Source organism: Artemia franciscana, chromosome 5 (assembly GCF_032884065.1).
Source record: "Artemia franciscana chromosome 5, ASM3288406v1, whole genome shotgun sequence".
NCBI lineage: Eukaryota > Metazoa > Arthropoda > Branchiopoda > Anostraca > Artemiidae > Artemia > Artemia franciscana.
This window is the reverse complement of record NC_088867.1, coordinates 2,402,697-2,422,647: the sequence shown is the minus strand read 5'-3', so window position 1 is coordinate 2,422,647 and position 19,951 is coordinate 2,402,697. Positions and strand designations below refer to the sequence as shown.

Sequence of the window (19,951 nt, the reverse complement as noted above, 5' to 3'; positions counted from 1 at the left end):
GGTATACATCTTGACAGAGCCAATTAGTCCACGACATGTACATTTTAATCAGACTGATTATCTTCATGTCAGGCATGGAAAAAGTTGGCGCCACATGGGGCACAATCCTGCCACGCGTGGTACGTGCCACCTGATATGTAATATTTTTTTTTAAGTAGATCACCCCTTGAACACCACTCAAAGTCATTCCGTTTCAGATCGCCGCTCTCTTTGTGAAGTTGACGGAAGTCCCGTTTTTCCTCTAAAGACCGAAAGTAAAGACAGAGGCTGCCCTCGAAAAAAATTAAGTTGTCCTGCTAAGCTTCAAGGACATGAAAAGAATGGAGAATCACCTGTCTATATGGTATACGATGTGACAAGAAGAAGAAGGAGTTGCTACAACGGTAAGGTTTATCAAAAAACAAAGATTATCAAGAAGTTGGAATACCTGTTTTTGGAGTCCAACAATGTCTCTTATTTTGTGCCGATATTTTTTATTATTGCAATTATCATGCAATGTTTACTATTTCTAATCTTCATATTCTTAATCTTCAAAATCTCCTTATTCAAAATATTGAAATCAAAATTCATTTACGTTTGGCTTGGTAAATGAAGGCAGTTTCATAATCTCTATGTCTGAAAAAAAGAATACGAAATGCACGTTATAACCTTAAGATATTGACGCTTAATTTTGTGCAGTTAAGCCCTCTATTCTCCTTGAAGAGTCTGGTATCCTTAATCCTCCTCTTGTTAAATTCTGGCTACAATAATTTTCTTAGATCCACAACCCTTTTTTTTTTTTTTTTTTTTTTTTTTTTTTTTTTTTTTTTTTTTTTTAGAGTTGAAATCCTCTATATTTGATTCTTATGCGCCAAAACCTTCAAAAATAATGAGGAGTACCATATGAATAAAAATATCATAAAAATATGAGGAGTAATGAATTTTCGAAAAGAGGAAAATAACTTAGACTTGTAACAAAATTATACGAAAAAATCCATTTTACGTTTAGAAAGCGTTCGGTATTCAATTTGAACACTAACAGCAAACAATGGGTCAGAGAGAATCTTCCTCCAATATTTTTCGTCATGTCCCCTTGAGAATATATGAAATACTAGCTGTTGGGGTGGCGCTTCGCACCTCCCCAACACCTAGTTGGTGGGGCGCTTAGGACACAACTACGTTTGTGTCTTAAGCGCTTGTGTCCCTACGGGGACGTAGGGACACAACTACGTCCCCGTTGTAGTTGTGTCCCTGTGTCCCGGTCGTCATTTATATTCCCTGTGTCCCGGTCGTGATTTGTGTCCGGGTGTCCCAGTCTGTAATTTCTCTTTGAGGTTCCCGGTCGTCATTTATATTCCCTCTGTCTCGGTCGTCATTTGTGTCCCGGTCTGTAATTTCTCTTTGAGTCATTTATATATCCCGCCTGTGCCCCCGGCGTCCCCGTTGTAGTTGTGTCCCTGTGTCCCGGTCGTCATTTATATTCCCTGTGTCCCGGTCGTGATTTGTGTCAGGGTGTCCCAGTCTGTAATTTCTCTTTGAGGTTCCCGGTCGTCATTTATATTCCCTCTGTCTCGGTCGTCATTTGTGTCCCGGTCTGTAATTTCTCTTTGAGTGTTTTTTTCTTTTTATTTTTTTTTTAGTTTTTTACCTTTTTTCTTTTTTCAGTTTTCTTTTTCTTCTTTATTTTTCAGCGTCACTATGAAGTACATGTCGCCGTACCTTTGTTTTTTTTAACTTAAATCTGGTAGGCATTGATGACCTTATCCAAGTCAAAATCCCAAACCCAATCATCATCGCTATCATTTTCATTTTTGATATGTTTTGACTCTCGCTGTCCAGGTGGATTTTCATCTAACTGCGCGGTTTTGCGTTCTTTAGCCGCAAGCCTGTTTTCTTGCTGTTCTTGTGATTCCTCGGCACGCTTTCTTTTCTTACTTTCGCTATCAGCCGCAAGCCTGTTTTCTTGCTGTTCTTGTGATTCCTCGGCACGCTTTCTTTTCTTACTTTCTCTATCAGCAGCAAGTTTTTTGGCATAGACTCTTTGAGCAGCTTCCTCGGCTGTTGCCATTGTAGGTTCTTCGGTCATTTTACAATTAAACATTTTTCCGTGAACGAATGTCTTAAATACCTTTAATGACGTCATCGTCATAACAAACATGACGACAACTAACTTCATGAAAGCCCCGGACCGCACGTCGAGCTTAAATTGTAATATTTTTGGTCAAAAATTGTAAGATTTGTGGTATTGATGGTGCAGTAGGGGAGGGGGCAAAGTTAAAATCCCCCTCCTCGAGAAAAAACATAACTCCGGCTCTGGGTATGTCAATTGACCATTCATTTAAAAATACAAGCTAATTATTTTTCCCATTTTTCTGTCAAGCTTAATATCCCTATCATAAAATTCAGCCGTAAATATCCCTTTTCCTGCTTACAGTCCTCCTATTAAAAGCGGAATAGGAGGAATTATCCCAATTGTCTTTCAGCTGTCTTTTTGTCGTTAATCGTCTAAGTAAGTATGAATGGAAGGGGAATATTTGGCATATTCTTCTTGCTTGCTTTGCCGATTCATTGCCAATATATTATATATTATAGGAAGGGTAAATGATTTATTGACTTGCATTTTTCGATTCTTTATTATTTGCTTATTTGCGGATATTATTCCTGAAAATATCTATTATTTATATTGCTTTTATATACTCCAATAATATGATTAGCCATTTTTTCCTTTTTACGTAATGGATGCAGGTAGTTCGAAAGGGGCCAAATTACAGTACATGAATTTTTCATCAGATAATAATAATAATGATTTATTTATAACCCACAAAGCACATTTAACTGTGGAGTAAACACACACACAAAAAAAAGAAAAAAGAAGACAAAAAACATAACAACATAAATAACATAACAGCATAACAACATACAACATAAGTAAATTACCTCAATCAAAAAATGGCCAAAGAGGGTCAAAAACACCAATCATTTACCGAGTTTTAAGACATATATCTTTAGATAAATGTTTCAGTCGCGAGGGCGCATCAACGATGTCAAATTTAGAAACGACTGTATGATTCCGATACCACCGAGGGAGACGCAGCAAATACTTGCAATACTTAAAATATCCTGAGCGTATTTTCTTTGTATCCTTCTTGCGAAGGAGGAAAGCAAAACCAGAAAGATAAAAAAACAGCAGGGGCACAAAAACTAGAATAAAGACGGCATAGTCCTTTTCGGTTATACCGACCACGATTTGGTAAAATTTTTGCGTATCCAACCCGCATACTTTTCAGCACGCTGGACGTAATAGCGGAGCAAGTGGACGAAAGTGACGTAATAGCGGAGCAAGTGGACGAAAGTGACGTGGAAAAAGAGAGACCCAACCATTTAATACTTGCGCAACATGGTATAGTTGAAGAACCCAAGCAAAGAGGTGATGCTGGTGGAGGACTCCCAAAACACAAAAACTCACATTTGGAGGCATTAACTGAAAGGCCTAATGTGGATAGTGCGGCTGAAAGCCGGTAAAAGTTGGTAATTAGACTGTTTTGTCCGGCTAAGAAGCAGAACATCATCAGCATATGCAACGTGACTAATGCCTAAATTATCATTGTAAAAAATTGACGGTCGAAGACGTTGGAGACACGAAGCTAAAACACATTTAAATATGCTCGGGGATTCTGAGGGTCTGAATTCACGGAAATGTAGGATACGGACAAAAATTGTTTTTCAATTATTATAAAAATAGAAAAAAGTTTTTCTCATTTTAAGGGGGTGGGCGTTTGCTTTTTTCTATTTTTTTTTCATATCAATACCAAAATATAGTTTCGATATCTATGGGATCAATCACCCCCTTTGGTGACCGGCACCCCTTTTAGTTATGTTGATTGAATAAGGTTGGCTTTTTAATGCTTCCAAGGCTCTGATCTGGGGCTTAGGTCATGCTTTTCAAATTAATACAGTAAGAGCGAGAAAAGAAGAAAAATTGCGTGTTTCAGAAAACCCAAAATTTCTGTATTGAAAACCATGTTTTCTTGGATTCTACTAGCCTCGTTGCACGACATTTCATTAGTAGTTCAGTAAGTATACCATGTTTGTCTCACGGCTGGGGGATAAAATTGACCGTTTCACGATTTTTTTTTTGTATTTTTGGGAGGGGTATGCAAGGAGACTTAGAATTCTGCGTGTAGAAAAAGAAGGCAAAGTATTTTTCATCGATGTTCACAATACGCTACGTTTTTTTTCTAGTTTATTTATATTCACGAAAACTAAAAGCTTTACAAGGCCAACAATATCAAGGCCAACAAGGCCAGTGCCATCTGCCATTATAAGCTCTTTTACATGTAAAACTTCATAATTTATATATTGTATCATTTATTGTATACGACCATTTATTGTAAGACTATTTATATCATTATATATTTCTAATCTATCGTCCAAACTATGTATCGGAAGACAGTGCAGAATCTTGAGCCAAGTGAATTATAATTTTCAAGGAATAGGCCAAAATCTTCAATCAAAATATCCTTTGTTCTGTACATATTGGACATGCGCGGACGGATTGGCAATGCAAAATACCCCTTTCCCTGGACGAATTCTCTGAAAACAAAGGACAAAAGTGAGAGCAAGTGGGGAGTTACCTCCTGAAGGACAAAAATACATAAAAGGTGCAATAATTTGTAGTCTTCAGAAAAACATCACCGAAATATAATTCATTGTGGAAACAAAAATTTCTTTTGGATATTGTCCCTCGTTGAAAAACTTCTGCAGGCTTCCCATACCCTGGGAATAAATTGTGTGGATACCTTTCCAAAAGTACTCCCTTTCGGGGGGGGGGGGCTTCCTGTTAGGTGAAATTTCCTGTTGTTGTTCTAGGTTTTCTTTTTATTTAAAAATGACAAGTTATAGGCTAGTCTGAGCAACTATTACGTGAAGGGGGAGAAATTCTTTAAATGCCCAACCCTGTCCATAGGCGTCAAGTATATGGTTGGAGTGGGTCAGGGCCGTATCCAGGACTTTTCTTTGGGAGAGGTTTCACAAAAGGATTTTTTCTGAAGGGGAGGGTGTTACGAAGAAAATTCAAAGAAACGCATAAACAATTTGTTTGTATTCATCTAAGTTACGTTTTACGAGTCGGGTCAACATTTCGTAGGTGGAGGTTCAACCCCCCCCCCCCTCAGAAAAAGTCATTAATTTAATAAAATTCTTGTAGGAAGCGTGTCGATTTTACCTCTGTGTTGTCCATTCTACTGCGGACTTACTAATTGTTCCGCGATACAACTTTCTTAATTTAGTAACTTTCTTAATTTTACTGAAGTATCAGTCAGTGCTACTTTAAATTTTCCACTGGACTGGAAAAATCTTTCCAGTCCACTTTCTGGACTTTCTGGACTGGAAAAATCCATTTTATGATTCAATCGTGGCTTGCTATCTATTAGAAACACCCACATCCACAGTGGCGGTGGTAAGGTAGCGCTAAAAAAATCACATGTTTATATAATAAAAACAGGTGTGTGTATACGGGATTCCTAGTTCATTTTCCTAGTATCCTTTACAATGGGTACCTTTTAATGGTCATTTGTGACAGTTTTGTGTTTTGAGAGCACGCGTCTATTCAGATATCAGAACAGGGCAAAGCAACAGCTCGTGCACAATAGCTCGTATTTTGGGGGGGAAAGGGTGACTTTTTGGTAAGAAAAGGAATCTAATAAAACACTGAATATAGTATCTTTTTCCAATCATGTTTATTTTTCAAAATCAGCTTCACGTAAATTATGTTTTATCCAAAATATTCGAGCCAGTTTCGAAGGGTTTCAAACTTTTTTTTGGGAATACACTTAGATTTGTTTTCGCAATGAACTTTACTATTAACAGAAGCCAAAATAGTAGTTGCATTCGTGAATTAGGTTCAAAAGATAGCCTTTTCGGGATTTTTTTTTAAGACGTCCAAATCCTTTCGGTTACTATGAGCCGTGACTTGCTCTTAACTCAGTTACAACAGTAGCTGCAATCATGATTTCGTATTAAGTTTAAGGGAGGATCCATTTGTGGTAAACCGATCGACATATGGTTGGTAAAACAGTCATAGAAATAGCAAGCCAGTCGGTCAATGTCACTTCCCCCATACTCACAAATTTTCATCTGTGTACCTATGTTTCTTGCATCAACAAAATTCTGATATAACAAACTGCTATAAATATCAACATGTCATTGTCGGCTTTATTGTGGGCCAAATACTCTACTGATTTCCCGTGCTAGACAGGTTAACGACTCTATAGATTGTTTACTATCCCAATTTCTTCCGGAAGGACTGTTCTTTCCACTGGAAATAAATAAACAGAACATTCGAACCGGATTCATTTCGTCTAGGTGCTCTTAATGTCACTCAAAATCAATTTCAACCGATCAAAACACATGTGCTGTACAATTGTCAGGCTTAGCCATTTCACCCTTGTGTTTCGTGATGCTTCAGAAGATTTATCAGAGTGATGTAAAAATGGTTATTAAAACTTTTTCTAAAGCTCAATTCTTCAGTGATAGGCGAAGTATGGATGAATAAGTTCCTGCAAAATTGAATATATATCCCTGAATTTAGTTACTAATTAAAAATGAATATATTCATCAGTGTTAACTCTGGGAAGGGGGTTTAGGAGCTCTTTCAAAACCATGTTCCTAATCGCCACTTAATTGCCAATGAATGTTTCCAAAAATTTCTAGAGAATGTTATGTATTTATTTATTAGTAGTTGATTTATTTGGTATTACAGTTTTCGGTGGATAAATCAGAGGAAATTTGTAAAATATTTAAGAAAACCTTAAGGTTTTTTATGGGGGGGGGGATCTTTACCAAGTAAGGATGAAGTTTTCCAAAAAGCCTTTGTTTTGTCAGAAAAGCTTCATATTTCCTTCCTTTACAGATATCAACTTTTTTTTAGTATTCAAGTCTTCAGGGATGGAGGAAGGACCGTTCCTATGGGTACTGCTTAAAACTGCTTTCAAAGTGTCACGTTTCTGCGATTTATTTACGTACAAGATTGAAATGCCCCCAATCTCTGTTATATTGGTGCTCGAAATCGATATTTTGGGCCATGAACAAAAGGATTTTTTCCCTTTCTGGACCTTCCATTAAAAAAAAGAGAGAAAAAATAAATCAATTCTGTCTATTGCTGCTGTAGGGCCGAGTAAAAACATGCATATCAAACATACATCTATGTTTAATCACATTAAAGAAGAAAGACTCGTGGAAAATTAACAATTACGAAAACTAGCAAGCCAAAGAGACAGATCATCCTTTTAGGAAAGACATCGAATGATCATTATGGTTTTCTTGAGGGGGGGGGGTCAAAAAATACAAGAAGATTCGGTTTATATAACAAATGTAGTAAAGCGCTGGAAAATTAAAAAAAAAATACTCACGGAAGCACCCCCCCCCCTCTGCGTACGGGCCATACAGAAATATATATAATTTTTTTTTTCTCCTTTTCTTATTAATCTTATTCGTTTAAAGTATACACAACCGTGGATATTATTTAATACTCTTAGCTTCACTCATTGCTGTCACATTTTTAGTATTTTAAGTCGATGCAAATAAATGAATTTATCCCTTCCCTACGATATATGCGCAGACAACAATGGAGTAGTTTCCAAAGTGTTAAAATGCTACTCGGAATAGACACTGACATTCAGGGACCCCATGCAGTCATGAATTCGATACTCTTGTTGACATGATGCACTGACTCAATCTGTTGAGCTTCTTCCTGTTTAGACCAAAGAGTCAACTACCATCTTGAAATAAGAACTTCCTCTTTCAGAATGACGTTAAACAAGGGCTGACAGTGCAGATGGATTTAAGAGACCAATAGGGGTTGAAGAAGAGGATTCCAGCCTTAGTCTATCTTTCTTATTATCGAAAGCTGGCACTCTGTCGGCCCAATCAATTACTTGATGATTTTCCACCATGGGGGGAGCTAACGTTGTCCTTGTGTAAAGAGCAAAAATTCATTGTGTCTTCGGGGGGGGGGGGGGGGTGGGGAGGGGAGCACTGAAGTAATACCTCTTATACCCAGTTCCAAAAACAAATGCTTGTTTTAAATGCTTATTTTGCACCCCATGCATTTAGGTATGTTTTAGTTCTAGAGGGGGTGCTATCCTTCACTCTTTGCTCATGCTGTTTCCTGGACTTCGGTGATTTGATTGAATGTCTACAAAACTCTTGAAGAAACTGAGCCATGTCGCTCAAAGATTGCCTCTGCATGGGCCTAGACTCCACATTACGTTGAATTGTTTTTGAAGTTTTTAGTTGAATTGTTCTTGCCAACATATTTTCTGTTGTGCATAATAGTTTAGTTGTAAACAGTATAACAATACTTCTCATTAATTTTTGTCTGGCAGGAATGGTATTTGAGAACGCGTATAATCTTGATTTAAACACTTTGTCTTTGGTAACTTAACATAGTAGAAGAAACTTAAAAAACTACCTTCAGATAAATAGAGCTATGCCAATATTGTATTGGCGAGTGCACCAGAAACCGTGTTTGAAACATGATGACAGATTGTTGTCAGAAGGTTTTTGTGTCAACTTGATCATATTACCAAAGACATAGTTGAACCAAAGGTAAAAAGAGAGATTTCTATCTTATACTTATTTTTAGAAAGGTGTGCTTTAGTTCCATTAAATTGGTTTATTTCCGTGACACCAATGTCGAACCTTTTTTTAACCACTTATTTTTTTTTAGCTACTCTATTGCTTTTGATTCCACACCATTTTTACAATTAAACCTTGTGTTTTTCTGTTGGTAAAACCAACAGATTTAAATAGAAAGTCCTGGCCTCGAATATTCGCTCGGAAACCCCTCCTATCATATCCTTCGGTCTTACCATTTGCTAATGCGTTGCCCACAGTTTTGAAGTTTCGAGTTAAACATAATACGCACTTCGATTAGTGATTAGCGAATCGATTAGCGAAGTCCGTAAAGTGATAAAGTAGTCGCTTTTTGTTTATCCTAATGTCAAAGGCATTATGTTCAGAGAACCCTTCTTCAGATGCAGGGATTTGTATTTCAAGACACATACTTCATGTAAACCATAGCCTGCACTGAAACTGCTTATAGAAGTTGGCATGGTCAACATACTTTTTGTCCGTACAAGAATCTTTAACCCCATAAATTCATCTACTTGGATATACTATTTTGCAGGGAATGCGCAATGAATTGGGGGGGGGGAGGCAAGTTATGTTCTGTCGTGGATTAAAGTTTGCTTTGGCAACAGGGTTTCACTTCGTTCGATGAGAGGGAAAACAAACAAACAATTTCTTGATTTGGGGAAATAGCTGGTTTGCTCCTATTTTGGGTTAAAACTTCGCTTCTTGGGCTCACCAAATTGGTCTAGGAAATAAAAGTTCCTTGGTAAAAATATACCGTTGACATTTTCTTGAATAAGTATTCAAGGGTGTTTTTATTTAGACTTTCTAGGGTAACTTTAGATAAATGTAATATCAATTAATTCAACCAACCGGCATTGACAAATTCGTTGCTTGGTTGTTTTTAATAGGCTAAATTTACCATCTCCAGTCGAAAATTAGTCAAACACTGAGAATATTCTGGATCTGCCAGAAGACGGTAAATTTCGCAGAATATGAATTTCAACCAGCGCTTAAACTTTTAATGAGCAAAATTTGGGAGAAGGGCTTCAGGTTTTTGGAGAGAAAAAATTGAATTACAATGAAAAAAAATCTGGGATGAGACAACTGACATATTCATAGCCAAGGACATCATTAACAACTTTATTTAGAGTATAGGGCGCAGACCAAACATTTTTGCGGTTTCTTATAAGATCTGCCAAACACATACGATTGTAAAATTCCGCATGATGTCCGTGTCGAAATTCAGGCTGTCTCTTAAATAATCAAAATTCCGTAGCAAGTCCAGTTAATATTCGGGATTTCGATAAACAAAACGAGTTTCGGTGTTAAAATCAGAGACGGAAAAAATAACTTCTCTGTTGACTTTCTCACAAACGGTACATGTTTTCTAAAGTTCCTACCAGTTTTTTACTGCTATGTTAAGTGCATAGATGAATAGAGTGGCAACTATATCTGACAACTGCCACCTGTAGAAACTTCCTTTTGATAATTGCTGCTGAGCTTTACTATGGAACTGTTACACCTCATCATTGAATTTGTAGTATCAAACAGTTTGTGGTAACGAACTGTTAGCAAGGAATGACTTGGCTCAATAATAACCAAAACTCTAAAAAACGGATACCTCTCCTCAATACCTTGCTCTTTATGCTAAAGTTTATCCGTTTGTTGCAACTTTTTAGGAACGGCTCCTGAAACACAAGGACCTTTTCATTACAATAGGAAGCTTTTTTAAAAAAAAAAACGCTAAAAACTTTAGCTTAAAGAGTAAGGTATTGAGAAAAGGGACGACCTCTTTAAAAACGGAATAATTTCTGTTCGTTTTGATTTTTAATGTTGCTCCTTACTTTCAGTTGAAGAAACTTTTTTTTATTTAATTAGAACAAAAACCAGTCCATTATGTATGGAGACTTGGCTGCTCTTAAGGTTTTTTTTTAGCTTCGAAATGAAACAGCTATTCCATTGGAATATTCCACCACATTGAGGAGCTCTACCAAAGTAGTACCAAAATGTCGGCTTTGCTAAAGGTGCTTTACAAAAAAAAATATATTTTCTACAAATTAAGTTAACAGAAACAGACCTTGTCAATAGCTACTAAACGTTACTATACACGTAAAAAAAAATTACTGTTTTTTTTTTATTGAAATCTTAAATAAAATCCCACTTCTGCCTTTTAGGCAAGTGGTGTAAATTAAGAAAAACCCTTTGTGAGGATCCCACGTAGCAATAGGCTGCCGAGAGTGGCAAAAGTGAATTAGCAAAGATCCTAGAAAGGGGACAGTTAAGCCAAATTGAGCTGTAGGCAACTTATCCTTTATGAATAATTAGATATATAGCACAATTAGGTGTTGAAAAATTCAAGTACATAAACATATAAATTAAAAAAGAGATCATAAATCTGTTTTCAGTACGACTCGATTATAAGGGAAGAGCCGCTGTTCTAATGGGAAACATCGTTTCTTCGCGGCAGTAGACTTATCAAATACCTTGGAAAATATATAGTAGCTTGATAGCACCTTCCCAGGGTACATTTTTGGCCCTGTGTATATTCCTGGAAGTTTCATTAACCCAACTCAACTACTTAGCCAGATTTCAAGATGCCTCTAAACTACCATTATACCTTTTAGGTTGTTAAATTTAACTTTTTTTTTATGAAAAATTGCTTAATTTCTGAAAAATTAAGGCTCCTATAGTATATGTGGCTTCCATATGAAGGCTTCTATAGGCTTCTACACATGGTTTCCATATGTAGAAGGCTTCTATAGTCTTCTACATATGGATTCGCATTGTCACTTGTGTTCTAGCCGCAGACAATTTGAGCTTTTTCTTGATGTCATGGCGTCACCACAGGTTCGATACAGCCACCCTGGGAAAAATACAAATTTCTTAAAGTTGTGATCTATTTAGATCATTTTTATAGCCAGTAATATCAATTCGCCAGTTTTAAGAGAACAAAAAAACTATGTAGCCAGTTTTGAGCTACGTGACAGGCTTGTATATATTGATTCTCACTGTCACTTGTCTTGTAACTGCAGACAATGTGAGCCTCTTGTTGATGTCAGGGCGTCACCATAAGCTCGATACAACCACTTTGGGAAAATAGAAATTCTTCCTTAAACTTGTGACCTTTTTAGATCGTTTTATTGGCCAGAAATGTTAATATGCCAGAAAAGAAAAAAAAACCTATATAGCCGATTTCGAAGCGGAGCCCCGGCACTCGGCATGTTGCTACTCTTTCCTCGGGAAAATGGAGGGTTCCCCAGGGAACTCAGAGCGTTCAAGAGACCCAATGACTTGTAATAAACAGTTATTCTCTCGTATCTCTCTTTTTATGTTACAAGTGGATTTAACCTAATAGAAAATAAAATTTCTTTTAAAATTTTCAGGTGTTTCTCTATTTTAAATTAAATAATTATAATTTTTGATGAAACACCATAAGTATTTTACAGCTTACATATATCTTGTCAATCGTTTGTTTCTTGTGTAATTTGGCATGCATCATAGACACTTAAAACGGTACAACCACTACTGAGACAAATATATGTATGCATGATTTTCGGATGTATTCATAAATATGTCGTCATTTACACAGATATCGTTTTTCCAAAATTAAGGCTCTTAAGGAATTTTCTCGACCTTCTGACCTATCTAGATGGTTTTTTTGGCGAGATTACCCCAGGACATCAATTTTTCCGAAAAAGTATGGAGATGTTTTCGAGAAATGATATAAATATACAATAATTGCTCGTTTATAAAGGTAGCATATATATATATATATATATATATATATATATATATATATATATATATATATATATATATATATATATATATACTCATAAAATATATATCATATATATATATATCGCAGTCATATTTTTTGGCTAATTTTTGGCTTTAATTTTTTTTTTTACTAATAAATCGTGAAACTTTCGTCAAATCTTGTTTTTGTTCGCCCAACTTCACGCGATAGGAAGATTCCCTCATGATTACAGTTAAATTCGGGTCATTATCTACTTTATGAGGTGGAATTACACAGTTCGATGTAATCACCTCGAACCCTACGACCCCCCCACTTTGGGTAATTGTTCCTTGCAAGAACAAAATGAATAGCAAAGATTTCTCCCCAAAATATTTGAACCGGAAAGGCATCTGGTCAAAACTAGAGATGAGGGTTTTCCATGAACCCAACAGTATTGAACCAATAGAAAAGGTGTTCCAATTTCCTTCTTTATGCTGGTAATCGGTGTCGATTGACTTCATAGAATCTTTAACTTCGGCTCAAGTTCTGGTTGTGAATGGTTTTTCAGTCTAGTTTCAGAAATGAGAAAGGGAGTGCCATATGTGCACAATAAAGCCACTGTTGTTAAATGTTTACTGTAAATTTGCTCAGCCACTTGTCAAAATAGCGCCAACAGGCGCAACTTTACCAACCATCCCAAAAAAGATTTGATAGAATCTGATGAAAATCATTGGGCTCCTGAATTTTGGTTTTTGGAGATATGAGACAAACAATTTTCTTTCGGGTAAACCAGGTACTTTCGGAGAAATTCTAAAATTTCGGCAATGACTAAAATTTGGAAGCAATGATTACAGCTATAATGTCGAATTCAAACCGAAATCCGGTTTAGTCTCCCCTGATGAAAAAACAACTTTGAATAAATATCAGAAAAGGAGCATTAATATTTTTTTTCAGTTCAGGAAAAGGTTTTACTTATTTAAACAAAATTTTGCTAGTCTGAGAAACGAATGTCCAAGTCTGCCACAGAACAGAAGAGACTCTAGGCCTTTTTTTCATCGTTTGATGTGAGTTCCACCAGCCAAAGCACTATTCAACCCCCTGCATAAAACCTAGCTTTAATCAATATAATTGGTTGCTCGATAGGAATATCCTTGAAATTTTGATTGATGGACCATTACCATGGGACAGAGACTATTTGCTGACTAGACGAATGTTGATTTTCAGAAAATAACACCTGCCTTGTTTTATCTGGAGTTAATAGTGCAACCGTCAGAAAAAAAGGCAACTTGACAACATGATATATTCTCTCGAAGGCAATGAGGTCAAACGATCATTACAATATCCTAGAAATTTTTCCCTTGATAAAGAGTGGAATGATCTCTGTCTGTCGGTTTAGATGTACGCCGTATTTACAGGAGTATCAACTTACAATGCCATCCTGACACCGACAAAATAACATTTAAGGGTGTTGATCCAGCTGCTAACACACCTTTATGCTTAACTAAGTTGACTCATCGGGTCTCTACTGATCTATGTCTTAGGGACCAGTATATTACCCAACGCCCAAGCAATGGGCAAAACATCTGGTTCCAAAAGCGTCCGTTGCATACTAAAGGACATAACAGAATTGTGACTAAGGGACATAACAGAATGGTGAATAAGAGACTAAGGGACATAACATAGTTGTGATTAAGGGACTAGGGGACATAACAGAATTGTTCTTCCATATTTAACCCCCTTCGCAAATATAATGTTAAAATACACAATTTTTAATTTAAATTTAAGTTTGATTTTAGAGGGGGGGGAGGTGTCTTTGACAAAACCATAAAAGGGAATCTTACGAAACAAATCCGAGTATCTTTCCCGGACCTTAAAAAATACCCTACTTTCTTTTCAATTACCCATATTTTACGCATTTTCTATTAGCTCATGGAAAACAATTGATAGTAGAATGGTTGCTAACTTTTTTTCTTTTTTTTCAGGCCTGTGGTAACAGACCAACTATATAATCTATTACTGCAGGTGCTAAGTCTTGCATTTTCTGTGACCGAATCACGCTATTTTACTCTTGGTGGGGGAATAAAAAACTTTGAAAAAGAAACTGTGCGAAACTTATCGATAAATACGGGTATAAGTTTTAAAGACCATAGTTCCATGGGGGAGGGGTCTATGAGCCCCTATCTCTACATACAAACCTGCAACACAGCCAATAATGAATAGTTATCACCAGAATCCTCATATTTGTGGTTTATCACCAATTCTAGTGACTTGTTTTCTTGTTTTTTTTTTAACGTTTTCTGTATATTTTAGGCGCCTTGTTGAATTTGTAGGATTAAAAAATCACTAAAGGTAGAGATAAGGAACTTGAATCTGAAATTCAAAAACTGGCAACTTGTATAAAAGCAAGAAATCAGAAAAATCTTGAGATATCCTATCTTCCCATGGTGATTTTTTGAAAAAAATTTACAAACAGGTTTGTCTGTCTGATTGGACTTCTTCTGTATATTCTAGGAAATATATTGTAGTAAGATACGCACAATTATGTTGTTACAACCTTCTTTTTGGCTGTGTGTCAAACGTTTTCAGCCACCACAACATCAAAATAAACAGTTAAGCATCAGGATTGGCACCCTTATGATTTGCTGCTACCTCTAACGATTTCCATTTTTTTGTCTTGTCGATGTCTTCCCTTAGTAATTTCTTCTGATATTTTTTACAAATATTGTTTGCTGTCTTGCGGAAAACCTTCTGAATATTCTAGGGGATGCATCGTGTTATTAGGGTAAAAATAAAAGTTTTTCACAAGAAACTTTTTGAAAAATGCTAAATCAGTACCATAGTTTTGACAACAGAAGCTCAACTAACAGCTAATCGATGGCTTCCTGTACGTTTTATCGTTTTATTGGCAGGGGGTATTCCTCTCAGGGACAAACCCAGGTGGGATAATGGGGATACATCGACTCCCGAAATTCGGGAAATTTGTCCTGTAGGGTCGACATTCCTATAGATCTTGACTAACACGAAAGGATAATGTATGCTGCAGCTTACATTATCATATTTTATCGAGGATAAAAAATGAATGATTTATTTATTTTATAAAATAAAGTTTTCACAAAACTGTCTTGAAAACTAACCAAATTCATTATGGGTTTTAATTCAATTGATGTAAGGTAATGTATGCACAATAAGTAGGTAATGCCTGACGTTCTCCACACGAATGTTTTGTTTTATTAAAATAAAGTTGGAGACAATGCCAGGCTGCCGCCAAGTAAGCCACGTACTGTTATAATTTCGGGATCCTAAGATTGTTGAACTTCACTTAAATCACGTGTTTACTTTTTCAGTGGCCCCTGTTTGTTAATTAATCTTCCATCATGTCAGAAATCAACAGTTATAGAATTTTTTCATAAAGAAACAGTTGGCTGATAGCAGGCCTTAGTCGGTTGATGCAAACCTTGGGTGAAATGGAAATCAATTTGAATACTTAAGCGGGCAAGGTTATGATGGAGCTTCATCAATGAGCGACCAGTTTCAAGGTTGTGCTGCTATAGTCCGTGAGTGTATTCTCCATGCAGTCTATGTTCACTGTGCAAGATACTCCTTAAACTTAAAGACACTCCTTAAAGAATGTGATAAGAACATTTTCCCCACTCTATATCGATTTTTGAAGATTGGTGCAACGATTCCCAGCACTACGGCTACGCGCAAGCGTTGTTTTTCTACCCTGAGAAGAGTAAAATCGTATGCCCTGTGTCATTCGTACAACTTACCTGGTATAAGAAATTGTCTGGGAACTTTGAAAGAAATCATTATTCTCTTTAAAATTTCACCTAAACACTTGTGTAATTTTCAAAAAAATTATTCAAGAAAGTAATCCTATCACAGGGACAAAAAGAATAATATTAAACAAACTTTGCCAGACCAGATGCGTGGAGCACTTACAAGCAATTATGTTGTTTAAAGAGATGTTCATTAATATCTTTAAGGCTATGAGGGACATTCAAGAACGTCCTGATTCAGATTCTGAATCTTAAGGGAAAGCTTATTTTTACTATTCGTTATTGAGAGATGCAGTGCAGCTCTGGTTCTTATTTTTACTATTCGTTATTGAGAGATGCAGTGCAGCTCTGGTTACTGTCAATAAAGTTTTTAACCTGTCTCACAATTTGTCGACATCTTTGCAATCAGCAACTATATATCTTTTGTACTTTCTCAAACACGCTGACGATCTTAAGAGCGAAGTTAGAGACACGAGAGAGTGAGAAAGACGAGTGAAGCTTCATTTCATTCAATTTTCACTGAAGTAACTGAACTGTGTCAAGATGCTGAAATCAGCATTAGAGTGCCCAAATGAGCTCCAAAGCAAACGTATGGGGACAATTACGGAACAGTGTAAAAGGATCCTGGAACATATTACCGACTCTCTGTGTTTATCCCATTTTCTGCAGGACTACTTTCTGCATCAGCTGCATCAACGAGTCACAGAAAATTGCTGGAGTCACTGCAATACTTACTTCCTCAGCACCGTATTTCCCTTGACGAAGAAAAAGCAATGGATATATCGGATACTCTTGACTAATTTTTGGTATCTTGATACAGACAGCTATAGGGGAAGCTTGCAAGCTAAGTTAGCTATGTGGAAGAGAATATGGATACATTCGATAAATGTGGCACCAAAATATTTCATAATGTACTAAAAAGATTGTCATAAGAGCATTTTCTCCACTCTACATCGATTTTTGAAGATTCGTGCAACGATTCCCGGCACTGTTGTTTTTCTACCCTAAGGGGAAAAAAATCTTATGCCAGGAGTGCTCCAGGTCAGGAACAGCTTAATAGATTGGTTTTATTATCCATACGAAAGGATGTTCCAATCAGATGTTTTGGTTAAACTAGCCTACAACGAAATAAGGTGTCTTGATTTTTATTTTATAGTTACCATATTTACAGTGTTGCCATACTATGGTATAGTTACCATATTTACAGTGTTGCCATACTATGGTATAGTTACCATATTTACAGTGTTGTCTCAATAAAGAATGTACCTTATATTCTAAAGCTTCATTTATCTTTTTTAACCAGTACTGCTACCTTCAGTTCATCTCCTCCCAAAATTTATCACTGGGTTCATTCCTGATTCTCCCCCCCTAAATTTTGAAAATGGAATTTTCTTTATTTTCATTAACAAAATAGCTTTTTAGGCATTTTATTTGAAAAATACAACCAAAGTGACCCCTCCCCCCTGTATTTTTGAAATATATTTTGACCCTCCCCCCCATATTTCTATCAATCAACGCTATTGTAATCACAGTACATCTACCAGCCTTGGTGCAGCTTTTAGCATTGGCACCAGGGCCGTATCCATGATTTTTTTTGGGGGGGGGGGTTGTCTACAAAAAAAAATCAAAAACGCATAAAAAAATTGTGTATATGCGTTTTTGTTGCGTTTTTACGAGCCAGACAAGAATTTGAGGGTGGGAGTCAATTCCCCCTCGCCTCGATAAGGCCTTGATTGGTACTAACGAAGAACCATTTACAAACGGCGTGTTTTTTATACAGTATTTTTATACTGTCGTGAATGATTTGTGTCCTGAATGGTTATACTGTCCTGAGTGGGTGCTCTTAATGGTTTTGTAGACAAAAAAGAAATAATTGAAAGAATCAAAGAAATGCCATTGTCTGTAATATTGCTAAAAATACTGACAAACAGGTCAAAAATGATTTGTTACCTAGTGACGTAATTAACATTGTGATTGACGTAAGTACATTGACTAAAATTACGTTTAAAATGAAAATATAACTGACTCAATCGCACTTCTAAGTCAATTTTTTTGGCTGATTTTGACCTGCAGCAGAAAAAGTTTTTTGACTCCTGATCCTGACCTAATCACTAGGTTAGTGATTCATGGACACTTTGTCTAGTGGTTCTTTTTTCTCAAGTGGGGAGCAATCCTGGTAATATTGCGCAGACTTGAAAAAACGAATGGGTAGTAGTAATAGTTAGGCATTCAATAAACAAACTATTGTTTAAATGTATACCTACTAAAGTACCTGTAAAAGCCAAGTACCAGGCGCTTGGAAGTGAAATCTGCCTCCTCGCTGTGGTTTCGCATTGCTGATTCCTAAAAAAAAAAATTATCATCATCATCATCAAGTGCATTGGGGTCCTATTAAATTCAAATAATGTGCCCTAGCCGTCTTCAAAAAGAAAAATATATGTTTGTCACCCAAGTGGGTGCGCCTCCTAACATTTACGATACTTGCATTCAAAAGGTCTGATCTAATGTGATTAAATTCTATCCATATCGCTGGTCGCCACTGGTTGTGTCAACTTGAAAATAAAAGAGGCTTTCTGAAGAAGTTCCAACTACCACAATCTCTACTGACTAGATGACGTAAATTTTAGTCATAATTTTAGTCAGATGACGTAAATTGACGAAAACAAAAAATGAGTGCTTTACGGGCTTTAGCAACCGTTTTTATCTTAGCTATAACTAAAAAAACTGGTTTCTCAACTTTGAACTTAGTGGCAAAGCAAACCCAGAGCCATTTTTAATGCGCTCCCAGGAACGATCTGCATGTAGTGTCTGTTCTCTCATTTTGGCCTATAAGTCACTGAAATGCAGTGTCATAACGAATCAGTGTTTTTGCAGCGTTTTTGAATGTATAATGAGCAATTGTGCACACAACCTTGGCAAGAGCTCTTTGCTTGCAGCATAGAATCTTTGTTCCGTCAGTTGGATATCTTTACGTTCTGTTGAAACTTTTAGAAATCTATTGACAAAATAGGATGTTGAAAATTTTGCATTTTAAATTGCCACTATGCTGAATGGATTATGCTTGGTGCGTTTATTTTTGTGCACATTTTGTTGTGTCTTATTATTTGAGTTTTCATTTATGCCTTTTTGAAAAGATTGGTTCAATAGTTTTTCAATATCGGATTCGGAGGTTGTGCATCACGTCACCTCATGGACATCACATGAGCGTAATTAGGGCCGAACACATGGGCGCGGGACCACGTGAAGGGTTGAAGTATAGTAGACCGGGTCGGGACAGGCACATATGGATGATTTTTTGGGTGAAAATAAAAAAGTGATTAATAAATATAATAAAAAAGTTGATTTGATAATATGAATAGGAAGTGTCCATTAATTCGTGATCATTAAGGATCGGGGGGGGGACACTGGTGTCCACCTACCCCCCCAACCTACGTCTCTGGGCCCACAGATAGGAGTCTTATCATCTGCAGGGGCAAAATTCTTGAAAAAACCAACTGGAAGCAATTTTGCAAAAATTACTTTAAAACCATTGACAAAAATCGTACACAGCTTAGCAATCACGCCAACTTGCACCCCCCCCCTTAAAGAAGATGACATAGAATTTTTGCCTCTGGGCACATAACTGGTCGGAGAATTAAACATTTCTTGTACCATTCCATTTGCTGTCCATTTGAAAAAAAAAAAAAAAAAAAACAACAGAAAAACAACGAAGAATTAAACGAAAAATGGCTTACTTATTAAACGGAGCCTCCCAGTCAAATCCCCCACCCGTCCAGTAAATTAAAAGAAACTTTCTTATTTGTATTACCAAATCCAAATA

The 19,951-nt window shown here is 36.5% G+C and overlaps 1 protein-coding gene across 4 annotated transcripts in view; it reads left to right on the top strand.

Moving 5' to 3' along the window:
- Nucleotides 1-19,951, top strand: part of LOC136026871 (rho guanine nucleotide exchange factor 10-like) — a 254,534-nt gene that overhangs the window by 88,698 nt on the left and 145,885 nt on the right. For 3 of the 4 annotated variants that reach the window (XM_065703651.1, XM_065703652.1, XM_065703653.1), the window contains one exon: nt 198-383. In XM_065703651.1, coding sequence (XP_065559723.1) covers nt 198-383 — 186 coding nt within the window. Of the gene's footprint in view, nt 1-197; nt 384-18,384; nt 19,196-19,951 lie in introns of those variants that run through there. The other variant, XM_065703654.1, reaches the window with a different exon arrangement.